The sequence below is a fragment of the Nicotiana tomentosiformis genome, chromosome 11 (genome assembly GCF_000390325.3).
Source record: "Nicotiana tomentosiformis chromosome 11, ASM39032v3, whole genome shotgun sequence".
Classification (NCBI taxonomy): Eukaryota; Viridiplantae; Streptophyta; class Magnoliopsida; order Solanales; family Solanaceae; genus Nicotiana; species Nicotiana tomentosiformis.
The window spans coordinates 123,426,162-123,438,866 of record NC_090822.1 but is presented as its reverse complement, the minus strand read 5'-3'; the positions used below and the strand labels follow the sequence as shown (position 1 = coordinate 123,438,866).

Sequence of the window (12,705 nt, the reverse complement as noted above, 5' to 3'; positions counted from 1 at the left end):
GAGAAGCACCTTCAATGGAGATTATTACTTTATTTGCATTTGTACCTTCCAAGATCGAACCAATGCTCCAACACCACTTGTTAGAATATAAATAGGCTCTTCATAAGCAGAGGATGGAAGAAGGAGATAAAACATAAAGCACACTAGTAATATTATGATAAGCTCCACTTGTTATAACAACAGTGCCAAGAGACATTTCTAGATTCACTCCTTTCACACACACTATGAACTTAGCCCCAATGATAACATAAAAGTCATCTTGATGATAGAAAACATCATGCACATCGATAACATGATGGTTATGCACCTAATCACATAGATATCCTAAAAGTCACGTGATAAACCTAAATGCATTTAGTACTTTTATAATTATAATATTCATAATTATTTTTCTTACACTTAATATGTTCATAAACGTTAATTGCCTACTTTGTCTGTTTTGATCTTTTGTTAGTGATGCATCATTTCTATCATATAAAAAGAAGGGCAAGAATGGTCTATGCTTGTGATTCTTTATTCTTTCTGATAAATCAAATCGTTTATTGCACTAAAATGGTACCAAAAGTTTAAAATTCCATCTGAAGGATTGGCCTTCCAAAATGTCTACCCAACTGTCTTCAACATCTTCTTTACACCTAAAGTACCAAAAAGAATATCAAAGAACTCCTTGTCGTCCATAATTGCTTTTCAACTACATCAAATAATCTCCTGTTCCTCTCTTTATGAACGATCTTAAGCAAGCACAACGGTGCGATCTAGATGTCTTTCCTTCTCCTTATGGTGCTTCTCTTCCAACTTGTTTGGCCTTTTTTATTAAATCTCATCCATTACCATATTCTATGTTGAAGGACGAGTAAATCAAACTCCACAAGCTGGTTAAAGTAGGTGTGATTTGTGTCTTTCCCTGATCCATCCGTCTTAAACATACAACAGCAACTGACTACTACATGTCCTCTCTTCCAAGTTACTTGCCACAAGAATGGCACATGCACGTGAAATTTATTATACACAATAGTTGCTCTTGCGATCTCTTGGAATTAGCTTACCCCTTGCTTTATGATATCATATGCAGGAAAAACGACAGAAAAGGGCTGCAGAACTGAAAAATTCTGGTCCTGCTCAAACCCCTGCAGAAGCAACAAAGCAAATGTTAACTAGGAAGGTATGTATGATAGAGGAAAAGGAACTTACAATCTTCAGAGGTTTGTAGTAGCTGAGGAGACAAGCTTGAGTACTTTCTGGACGCTTGCAATTAATCTTCTAATGTTTCCTTGGATTGTAGTTGCTGTAATCACTCCATTTGCTATTACAAATTTAGTCATCTTGCCTATAGCTGTATATATTTTGACTTGCCATTCTTAGCATAAGTTTCCTGGACTTCAGCTTTGCCGATACAGCAGACTTGCATCATGTTCCAGTTTTTCTTGTTGAGTGTTGGTTTTGTTCAATTTCAACATATCTTAATCATTTCTTTTCCTCTGTCATATGTTTGCACTGCATGGTATATCTTCCTCTTTTTCATGAAACAATATATATCAGATTTATCGGTTGTGTTCTTTGTATCTTACCTTGGCTTTATATTATTTGATGCAGAGGCTGAACTCTAAGATCAACTTTGATGTGCTAGAAAAGCTTTTTGACGAGTCTGTATGTACTTCTCCTACTCCAAAATTTCTACAGAATTTCATTATACCTGCTTTTAATTTCAACTTTACTCGGATATCAATTCCTTTAGCAAAGTATCGTTTTCTCTATTGAAAAAAATCTTCGGTTTTTGCCCTTACTGAAAAGAACATAAGCAGAATGTTCGGTATTGGTGGTGGATGGAGGTAGCTGGCATTTGAGACGCTATTATGCGTAATATTTGGATATTCAAGAAATGGTAGGAAATTAAATAATGAAAACTAAATAATGTGGCATCAAAATATTGTTAATTTATCAGACGTTTCCTTTGCCACTGCTGCTCATCTTTTGATATCTGCTATTAAAGTTCTTGGAGATGCATGTGACAACTCTCTAATACACTCACAATTTTTTTACTTCAGCTTGAGATAAATAATGTGGTATCACATATTTTTTTTTAAATTTAAGCTTGAGATATGAGGAACCCTCAGGCCCCACTTGTGGGATCACACTGGGTATGTTGTTGTAGCTTGAGTATGAGAATAGTTGAGCTCAAAGGAAGAAGTGAGGTCATATGACTGACCCCCAACTTATTTGGGACTGAGGCGTAGTAATAGCAGTAATAGTTGTTATTGTTGTTGTAGCTTGAGATAAGAGAATCTATCCCGAGATATAAATTGTTCTATCCCGTTCAGCGGATACTGAATCAATAGTTTCTTGAAAAAGGAGTAAGCTATGGTTAATCTTTGGATTTGATCTTTAGTTCAGCTCCTTGATTTCCCTATTATTAACATTGTAGGATTATAAAAAGACTGATAACTCCTGGTAGGGATCTCAACTAGATAAGAATTCCCAGAGTGCTTAAATTTTGACTTTAATTATATATAAAGGGGAGGGGAAACGGGGAAAGGGATTACAAGATGAGGAATCGAACCTCACCAACAAGGTAAAAATTCAAGTAGCCAACCAACTGAACTAGTAAGATTCTCCGCACCCTAAAGTTTTGAAGTTGCAGGATGTGCATTTGTTCATCTATAGGACAAATTACACAAATCTAAAGCATTTGTTGCTCTCATCTCCATAAATATGTTTAACTTGATCATGTTATTTATACAGGCAATTCGAGATAGCAAAATTGATCCCGAAGTAGACGAGACGTACGAAGAACCATATGCGTTACGATGAGGATGTTGGAGGATATGAATATGATTATGACTAATATTGAATTAATCTGCATTCCTTATTATTAACTTAATGATTTCCCCTTACAAAAAGAGTATATGAGAAGTCAGGTAACACATTTTCCTTCACTTGTATATTAGGAATTGTTGGTCCTGGTAGCCAATTGAATGTCAAAGTTATTAGTATGTTTTAATTATATCAATGACTAATTTATTTCCTGGGAACACCTCCCTGTACTGGAATATGAGATCTTATTCCATTCTTTCCTACTTATAACTGAAGTTTGCATAATTGAAATTGAAAGACTTCCCTTTCCATGAATGAGAGATGTAAAAAAAACTGTGTACCAAAATATTTTCCACAATCAAACAAAATATAGTTTTTCACCCAACAAGAAGCTCAATGTGGTTCAATGGGTGGGGTCTAGGGAGGGTAGTGTATATGTAGATCTCAACCCTATGTTGTGAAGGTAGAGATGTTATTTTCGTCAGACCCTCGGCTTAAGAAAAGCATGTAAAGAATTTAAAAGCATGTAAAGAAAAGAAATTGGTGAGATTCTTATTTTTTCCGTAATAGATTGGTGAGATTCAGTATACATGTACCATTACGTCTTTTTTTTTTTCCTTCTAATTCTAGAAAAATTACTCACATCTCGAATTTGCTATTTTTACATTGACGGCTGGTCTATCGTAAACCTCTTGTATTTGAGCTTGAGATCGGCAATATAAGCAAGGACACACATGCGTAGTCAACTAAAGTTGAGGCGTAGTAATTATTGTTGCACTATTATCACCAAAAAAATGATTCAGAAATGCGTAGACATAGTGTTATATCATCTCGAACAATTTTTTAAAAATTTTAAGAAATCCAAGGAAACATTCTCAATAATTGTAGATAAAAGTTTTCCCAAAATAGGAGTACAAGTCTACTTAAAGACAAAAATGAGGAAAGTTTTCAAAAAGTGCAAGAATTGTTCAAAACAGTGAACCTAAATATAAACTCAATATTTTGTTACAAGCTCAATTCCAACTCACTCTTAAAACCAATTAGAAATCATCTCCTTATCCATAATCTTATTTTTTGTACAGATTCTCTTTTTCATCCTATATAATATAATAATGGACACTTCAAAAGTAAACAGAATCTTTGAAACATCCAAAAAAATAATTTATAAAAAGTGAATAAAAAGATTGAACTTTTCTTCTAGATTTCTCTTTTTTTAACCAAAAACAAAAAGTTCAATTATTGTGAGCCAATCTCTATCCTTTCTTTCATCGGCAAAGCAACATTAAAAAATTCATCCAAAGCTCTAACAGAAGATCCTTTGTAATCATCCTCATCTTTAGCAGCATCTTTAATCATTTCTTTAATTTCACAAGCTTTACCTCTTAATCTTTTCCCCTTTTCACTTTCACCCATAACTAACTCAATCTTTTCAATTATGTCCCCATATCTTACATCAAAAGTTGTCCCTCTAGCCATTTCCACACAAACACCAATTTCTTCTTCCAATAACTTAGCATTAAAAAATTGATCAGCTGCCATTGGCCATCCAATTAATGGAACCCCATTAATAAGTGATTCAAGAACTGAATTCCAACCACAATTACTTAAAAATCCACCAATTGATTCATGTGCCAAGATTTCAACTTGAGGTGCCCAATTTAACACTATTAGTCCTCTTTGTTCATTTTCTTGAACTGTTTGAATAAACCCTTCTGGTAACCATTCTTCTGGTTTAAATTCAGCATTTATATCAAATCCTAAAGGTGGTCTAATTACCCAAATGAAATTTATTTCAAGACCATCTAATGCTTTTGCTAACTGCATCATTTGAGATGCTGAGATTGCATTTTGTGAACCAAAACATATGTAAAGAACTGTTTTTTTCTCCTTTCTATTCAACCATTCTTTGCATATATCTAAGGAAATTCCTAGATCTTTCCTAGGACTTACTCTATCATTTTCTTGCAAAAGTATTGGTCCTATTGCCCAAACTGGTATACATAATTTCCTTCTAAAATACATCAATCCATTTTTGTCAAACTCTTCAACTGTATTGAAAAGAACTCCATCTGAATTTTTCCAAGTTGGAAGATTTTTCAACTGGAAAATTGAATAAGGATCATTACCATCTGCTATTGCTAGACTAGGTGACAATTGTGTCACATGAAATTTTCCAGCTTCTTGAAAATCAGGCAGTATAAACTCGAGTTTATCGGTATGTCTGTGAGGTAAATTTAACCACATAGAGTAATAACAAGCTAATCCAAATCCACTAGTACCACAAAAAATAGCATGGAAAATTCCAAATTCATGAGTTACCTTAGCTGACCATCCAAAAAAGAAATCTGCTATAACACAAATTGGTTTCTTGAAAAATCCAATCTTTTCCTCAACAAGATCACTTAGAATTTTCTTGAAATTAGGTTCAAGTGTAGGGGATACTTCAAGAAGCTTGAAAACTTGATTATAAGGGAGAGAATCAGTGATTTCAGCATCTAGTGGAAGTCCATATTTAGTACTGTCAAAAGGCATTTCAAGAAAGTGAATTGAAGAGTTCGTAGGGAGTGATGATTTGAGTTTCTTGATGTTTAGTGGTGTATTTATGAAGATGATTTGATATCCCTTTTGTTCAAGTTTGAAAGCCAAGGCTAAGAAAGGGATTATGTGGCCTTGTGCCATGAAAGGGAAGAGGACTATGTTACCTTTTTTTCCTTCCATAGTTTGTAAGAAGAAGAAGAAGAAGATGATGATGATGATGATGATGGGAAAATCGGAGGAAAAGAAGAATGAATTTTCTAAATAGGAAATGAAAGTTGTCCTTTTATCCTTGTTGGATTATTAATTGAGTTCCTATAGAGGTTTTTGACTTTTCATGTATATCATCATTTGGACCATCAAACCATCAAATCTTACTAGTTAGTGATGTCGATGAGAGTTTTTTATACAATACAATGGGTGTAAATTTAGTGGGCGTTTGGACATAAGAATTGTAAAATTTTAAAAAAAAATAAAAAAAGTTTTTTAAGTGAAAAGGTATTTGAAAATTAGAGTTGTATTTGGATATGAATATAATTTTAGGTTATTTTTAGATTTTTGTGAGTGGTCTGAGCACGAAAATTTTGAAAAATAACTTTTTGGAGCTTTTCAAATTTTTAAAAAATTTCAAAATTTATCTGAAAATTAAAAGTTTTATGGGCATTTTCAGAATAGGGGAGACTAGGTGAGGGGTGAGCCTTCTGTCTGATTCAATTTTGAGATAAAAAAAAGTTTTAAAAAAATCGAAAAAAAAAAAATTCATGGCCAAACGGACTCTTAATTCTTATTGTCCTTTTTCTCCATTTTCCTTCCCAATCCCTCTAAGCAATTAGATATTTAAAAAAAGAAGAAAAAAGAATGTGTTATTAGAGATAAAAGGAGGACCATAAAATTGAGAAACTTTTTTCCCCATTATTGTAAACTTGGTGATAGGGGTCTTCCCAATTCTGGACTTCTCCTGATAGATAAGGCAATAGTAAAAGATATCAACATCATTAATTTAAAAGAATAATATTAATCCAGATTATAAATATTCAAACCAGTAATTTTGGACCTTTTCTCATTTCATTTCTACCTTACAATAACTACGCATGAATTTCACATTTACTTAATATAATTTTAAAGGAAATTCAATTATTGTATTATCTAATTTTTGTTGTCATAAACATTTATAAAAAAACATTTATTTCATTATTTATAACGTTTTTATATCTTAACATTAACAAGTCATTATTAGACCCTGCATGTCATAAGACAAAAGACAAAGCGTAATTTTTTTTAATGAAAAAACCCACATTTAGATCCACATCCATTTAAATACAATCAGACCTATATTCGTGCTTAATCAAAGCAAAATACTTAAATTGACGCCACAGGAAAGGAGAGGGGAAAGTGTACGCAAATTTTACCCCTGCCTTCAGTAAGGCGGAGAGGTTGTTTCCGATAAACCCTCGGCTCCGTACGGGGAGAGGGGAAGGGCAATAACAAGCAAACTGATCTAACAACCGTAGCAGAAATACAAAACTAACAGTAGGCAATGCAATCAAGAAACCGAGACACAAGAGAACAACAAGTAGTAACATAAGTCCTGGGGTACGAAAAAAAACACAAAAGCCACCAAGTGATGTATCAAAGCTATTGCTACAAATAAGCATAACACTCGGCCACCTAACCCTCTACCTTTATTCTCAACCTTCACACCTTCCTATCCATGGTCATGTCCTTAGTGAGCTGGAACAACGTCATATCTTGCCTAATCACCTCTCCCCAATACTTCTTCAGCCTGCGTCTACCTCTTTGTTGGCCCTCCCATGCCAGCCTGCAACACCTCCTCACTGGAGCATCAGTGACTCTCCTCTTCAAATGACCGAACCATCTAAGTCTCGCCTCCCGCATCTTGTCCTCCACCGAAAAATTTCACAAAAGACAAATTGCATGTAACTACTCATGATAAATGAACTTAGTAGCTTAAAAATAACACAATCTACTAGTACTAACATGTTAAATCATACAGGTTTTGAAAAACTTTTAGTACTATCGGTGTATATATATTAGATCCTTTCCAAATTCCTGATAATGCTCAGTCAAACCTTCAAGTAATAAAGCAAGATTGCCACTTTTTAAAAATTTATCATCAAAGTCTCAACGACAAGAAGCCTACTTCGGGCTCAAACAACCACACTGATTCTACTTTCCATGGGAATGTGGGGGGGCGGGGGGGGGGGGGGGGAGGAAGACTGGGGGACTCAAGAACATACAAATCATAAGCAAGAAGTTTTTCTTCTAATATAAGTTCCTGCAGTTAACACATTCGTAAGGGCACACGTAATACTCTCTGATATGGTGAAGTCGACATTACAATCTGCAGAAGAATGATGGTTGAATAGTTCAACACTTCAACTAGTTCTTTGTATACACGAGAAGAATAGGCCATAGGAACATCTAGATCAGCCATCTAATTTTCGGCGCCACTCCACCAAAAGCTAACTGAAAAGCTTGTCGTGAGAGAGCGGACGTAGTGCCACCACTTAGGGGGGATGTAAAGCATCTCACCTTCCTCTAAAATGCAGTCCTGAAACTCCAGGTCTAATATCTTCGGGAACTCTTTCTCATCGATGTTGTCTAGATCAACCTTCAAACAAGATTTCAAATGTAAGACGATAAGCTGGGCTACATCAACCATCTAAAGGAAGCAACAACCATTAAATTAAGGGCAAAACGATATCATAAGTTCATCAAAGAGAGGTATGATAATATAAGTGGAACCCTCAGATATGTAAGAGAAGCAGAACCTTGAGATGCAAATGTAGAGTTTCTGCATGAGCAACCATATCTTATGCATATAATAGTACTCTTCTTCCCTGACATGTGTCATGTGCAGCTATGTACAGCAAAGTAAGCATGGAAGAGAAACCGGTAACTTTTTCCCTAGAAAATATAGTATCCACTCTGTCCTAAAAGTATAGTCCTACTTCCCTTTTCAGGCCATCCCAAAACATGACAAAGGAGTAGTACTAAACAACTAACATTTTCAACCTTCTTTTAAATACCATGCCGAGTAGCAAAAGACACTAACATGATTGTAGGTAGTAACATCTGCCAAAGGGTAAAAATAGTGAATATGCTAAAAGACCATGGAAATCACAATTCTAGTGAACTACCATTAAAAATAATGGAGAGGCATATACCTGGCTGGAATTGCTAAGCATGGTTTCACTATGTGGGAGCAGCTCATCCGAAAGTGATGCTGAGTAAAGCCGTACATACTTTTTGCCAACAACCTGTAAAGTGAAATGCAGAGGATCACAAGTAATAAAAAAAGAGACATATCAACATACACACAGTAATTGTAACTTTTCCCCTTAAAATAGAATCAACCAAAGCAATCACCTATGGCTCAACCTAATTATGAACTTTTTGTTAAGCTCAGGTCTAGCTCATTGTAAAATATGTGTCTGCTGTAATGGCTGTACCTGAGCAAGTATATTATGGTGAGGATCATGATGCAAAGGCGTCACAGTCCCGGCAGGACCAAACCAAGCATTAAGCGACCTGATCTCCCCACCTCCAGTAAAACAATAATCAGGAATAACAATATCTTGTCGTAGCTCTTGTATCTGTCATTTAGCTACAGAGCTAAGCCACTAATTCCAAAACAATAAGTTCAAGGTAAAAAGTGTTAACGAAATAAATATAGAGGTAAAACGATACTTGATCAAATAATTGATGCTGAGCTAAGTACGTAGTTTCCACAGAGGTAGTATCATCGGACCGGATTCTCTCAAGAAATTCAGAGAATGTGATCAGCTCTTGCTTCCATTCTGGGCACAAATAGTTCTTTCCGACCTGGAAGATGGTTTAACTCAATATCAAGTTTTGAGTGAAGACTAGAAGATGCAGGTCTCTCCCAATGCAATCAATGTGTGAACTAAAAAAGTCTCTTGTGAGCGATGTCAACTCTAATGCAATCAATGTGTGAATTAATTTCATCTCCTATTTTCTTTCTATATTCTAACTTGGACAAAACATATTATATGGACTTATGTTCTTGTAGCATTTGCTTTAGAAAAGGACTTATCTTCTTGATATGGTTAGAAACTGCTGATCAATTTAATGTTGGAATATGCATTAGATATAGAGTTCAATTGACTTGAAATGACAATACGAGTGAATGTAATCACCTCAACAGGGACTGTACGGAAGCCAGCAACCCTTCTAAGGTAATTCATGTCATTCCACTTACTCTTGGCAGGCCAGTGATCCATGGAATCTCTGATTATCACCGGGATTCCTGATAAATAATGGTCTCTCAGGAATGCCTCCAACGATAAGGCTGACCTTTTCCCTACTGTCTTACAAGACAGTGACTTAATAGGTAAAAACTGCTGCACCTGCAAAGTCAAACAATAGATAAATAACCACACTTCTCATCTCAAATGCACTATTAACGCTATAGAACAAATAGACTAGAAACATGTATCCATTAATATTACTCGTAAGATGCATTAAAATTGTTCAACAGTCAGCTGGAACAAATAGACTAAAATGCTATAACAGAAGATTTAAAGAGGTTTTACAACCGATTAGACAAAATTGGTATAACCAAGGATATAAAGATGATCCTACTCCTTCATTGGGGCATACCATGAATAACCTAAACCCGTTAATTACAAAATGCAAACAGCATTCCAAAATGGATGCTTTATGTTACAATTTGCTAAATGAGATTTAGAAAATCTCGCTAGTAAGATTCAGAAAGTAGATTCCTTGACCAAAGAAGACTCAGAAAGCAGATTAACAAACCCAAAGTTCCTAATCACATTTTTCAAAAGCTTAAGCAAGCAAAGAATCTTATTACTTCCTACCTTGCTCCACAATTTACTTATTCATATTATGTCACATAGCGCAAAATGCAAAGAGGGGGATTAACAATGACTGAAGATTGAACACGGAGATCAATAAAAAAGAAATGGAGAATTTTTATATTAGCTCATTGAAAGGGAATGAGAAATGCAACTATGAAGAGAACATATGAATCCTTGAGTACGAAGTTAAGAGAATTACAATAAAAACATTTCTTTTTCCTTTTATTTCTTCTTAACAAGTGTAGAAACGAACTGCTCCTTCTATTATTTCAATTTGATCTTATTCCACATTTAAAAACCAGCGATAATATGAGCTAACTTCCAATTCTAATCTATCAGTTCCTCCATTAGCATATTTCCCAAAAGAAGAAAACACACACATACAAACACACACAGAGCAAAGTCATACAAGAATTTCACCAAAAACTTTCAAGTGAAATGATCCTCATATTCCTATGACTAAGCAGACATGTATAGACACTGATTTAAGTGAATAGAGCACAAGGCAATGCACTTTAAAAAAAGACTTGAGTAAAACCATACATTCTTAAAGTTCCGTAAATTCTAAAAAGACTTAAAATAGTCATAATTTCTCCATCCATTCTGTCCAAGGGCTTTGGTCTAGTAGTAAGAGCTCAACTTGTGAAGTGTGACTTAGCGAACGTCACAAGTTTGAACCCCCACAGATAAAACCCTGGCATTTAAGTGGATGAGAGTAGAGCCGCAAGCCCATTAGCCACCGAGTTTGAACCATGGGCTACTGCCCCTCGGAAATTCCTTGATTATCAAAAGAAAAAAAGGTTCTCCCTTGGTTTCAATTGTTTTTGTCGGTCCCACAAAGAATGATCTTTTCAAAATTTGGAAATAGAGCTTAGATATCTCATTTATTGCTTAATGATAAGCCATTAAGCTTTTATAGCTATGATATGTTCAAAACCATAAGCTTCAAAACTCTTACTTTTTTTCTTAAAACTCTGTATTGAAACGGACGGGAGTAAAATTTGATTATTGAAACGGACGGGAGTAGAAATGATTATCAAAATCACACTTTTCCCTTAAACTTAAATAAAGCTTAATACCTAGCTGAACAACAGAATAAAACGTAGATTGCGAGTGACGAACCTCACCTCCGCCACGTTAATTTCTTGAGAAACAAATTTAATCTCGGGTTCACCTTTTTCGCCTCCATTTTCCGAGGAAGCTAACAGCATACTCCGCGCTTTCTTCGACGCCTTTTTGATTGCGAGGTTCAGCTCATCTCTAAGCATCATTCCTCCCATAATAATTCCCATATCAAGTGCTCTAATCGCCTGAGTAATCTCACCGGAAGCATAATGAAGCTTCGCCAAGTGTACACACGCCATGGAATACGCATCTCTCCATACAGGCACAACCGAATGCCATGGACCTGAGTGTAACTGTTCCCATGCCATCTCCTTCGCCGCCTCCGCCGCTCGAATATCTCCGGCGGCTGCGAGTGTCGCCATGCTAACGTACGCGTAGCCGCCTTCCTCCGCTATCAGCTGAAGGAGATTGGAGCGTTCCGCGTCGAGAAACGGAGTTTCTAGGACGCCGTCGTAGGAACCGGTGGTTTCGCCGGCGACGTCAGTGGCTGACGTGGACATAGTGGAATGCCTTGTGTGTAGAAGGTTCGGTGAGTGAAGAAGGTGAGATACTTTTGTTGTTGCTTTTGGGGGCCCTTTTAATATGGAAAAAGTGCATGTGTTGGTGGAAATATCTAAAGTGAAAATATCAAAGTATCTGAGATATTATTGAATATCTAGGAAAAGAATGACTTTTGTAAATTTTCATAGCTAGCAAAAGTAGTGAATAAGAATATGCAAAACCTAATTTTGAGATATTAAAACTTGAAATATTGTGTTTATTAATAATTCACAAATTTTATCACTATAATTTTCTATAATTAAAAAAATTCAACAATAATTGATGCATAATTAAAAACTTTGCAGATAATGGGTTCTCCTAACTCACACATCACACGCCATGCTATTTTCTTTAGATAGGAAAAAAACTTAGCACTGTCTTAACATGTTGTGAAGTAAAATTTTATTTTAAATCAAATTATAGACGTCCATTTAAAAAAATAACTTAATTAGCCAAAGAAAATGATCGATGAAATTAGAAAGTGTCTATTGTTTATTATTTTTGAAAATTTTCCAACAGAAATACTTTTACTATCTAAATAATGTGAAAAAAATTGTCTTAGCGCGTTAAACAATAACTATTATTTTACCCTAGATAAACTTTTTTGCAATGTTTGTCATATTCAAAGGTCAAAATGCAAGTTTATTTTGTTACTTCTTCTCTAGTTTTTAAAGGCATCTTTTTTTTTCTTGTACAAATTATTTAAAAAATTCAATCAAATTTATTCTAAAAAACAATATGATTTGTATAAATATTGACAGAGAAGCACTTTCTTCATTGAAATTTTTTCCTAATTTTTGCTTTTTGCCGAAAGTCTTTCGAAAATAAC

The 12,705-nt window shown here is 35.0% G+C and overlaps 3 protein-coding genes across 6 annotated transcripts in view; 1 reads left to right on the top strand and 2 right to left on the bottom strand.

The window, feature by feature from the left end:
* LOC104094944 (transcription factor IIIB 60 kDa subunit-like) overlaps positions 1-3,029 on the top strand; it is a 49,846-nt gene extending 46,817 nt beyond the window's left edge. For all 4 annotated transcript variants that reach the window (XM_070188243.1, XM_070188244.1, XM_070188242.1 and 1 more), the window contains 3 exons: positions 1,073-1,162; positions 1,594-1,647; positions 2,740-3,029. In XM_070188243.1, coding sequence (XP_070044344.1) covers positions 1,073-1,162; positions 1,594-1,647; positions 2,740-2,808 — 213 coding nt within the window. In that variant the 3' untranslated portion in view covers positions 2,809-3,029. The remainder of the gene's footprint in view (positions 1-1,072; positions 1,163-1,593; positions 1,648-2,739) is intronic.
* Positions 3,030-3,775: 746 nt separating this feature from the next.
* Positions 3,776-5,623, bottom strand: LOC104094943 (UDP-glycosyltransferase 92A1). Its single transcript, XM_009600967.4, has one exon. The coding sequence runs from the start codon at positions 5,527-5,529 to the stop codon at positions 4,048-4,050; it is 1,482 nt and encodes a 493-aa protein (XP_009599262.1). The 5' UTR covers positions 5,530-5,623; the 3' UTR covers positions 3,776-4,047.
* A 1,987-nt stretch (positions 5,624-7,610) lies between these two features.
* Positions 7,611-11,906, bottom strand: LOC104094942 (lysine-specific demethylase JMJ30). The gene is made up of 6 exons (XM_009600966.4): positions 11,339-11,906; positions 9,528-9,737; positions 9,058-9,192; positions 8,820-8,963; positions 8,535-8,627; positions 7,611-7,978 (listed from the first exon to the last, which is right to left on the bottom strand). The coding sequence occupies exons 1-6, from the start codon at positions 11,834-11,836 to the stop codon at positions 7,802-7,804; spliced, it is 1,257 nt and encodes a 418-aa protein (XP_009599261.1). The 5' UTR covers positions 11,837-11,906; the 3' UTR covers positions 7,611-7,801.
* Between the last annotated feature and the right edge of the window lie 799 nt (positions 11,907-12,705).

Coding starts and splice junctions, on each gene's coding strand:
- LOC104094942 (XM_009600966.4), bottom strand. CDS start 11,836: ATGTCCACGTCAGCCACTGACGTCGCCGGCGAAACCACCGGTTCCTAC. Junction 9,193..9,527: donor TCCGTACAGTCCCTGTTGAG/GTGATTACATTC, acceptor ACCATCTTCCAG/GTCGGAAAGAACTATTTGTG. Junction 7,979..8,534: donor TGCTTAGCAATTCCAGCCAG/GTATATGCCTCT, acceptor TCTTGTTTGAAG/GTTGATCTAGACAACATCGA.
- LOC104094943 (XM_009600967.4), bottom strand. CDS start 5,529: ATGGAAGGAAAAAAAGGTAACATAGTCCTCTTCCCTTTCATGGCACAA.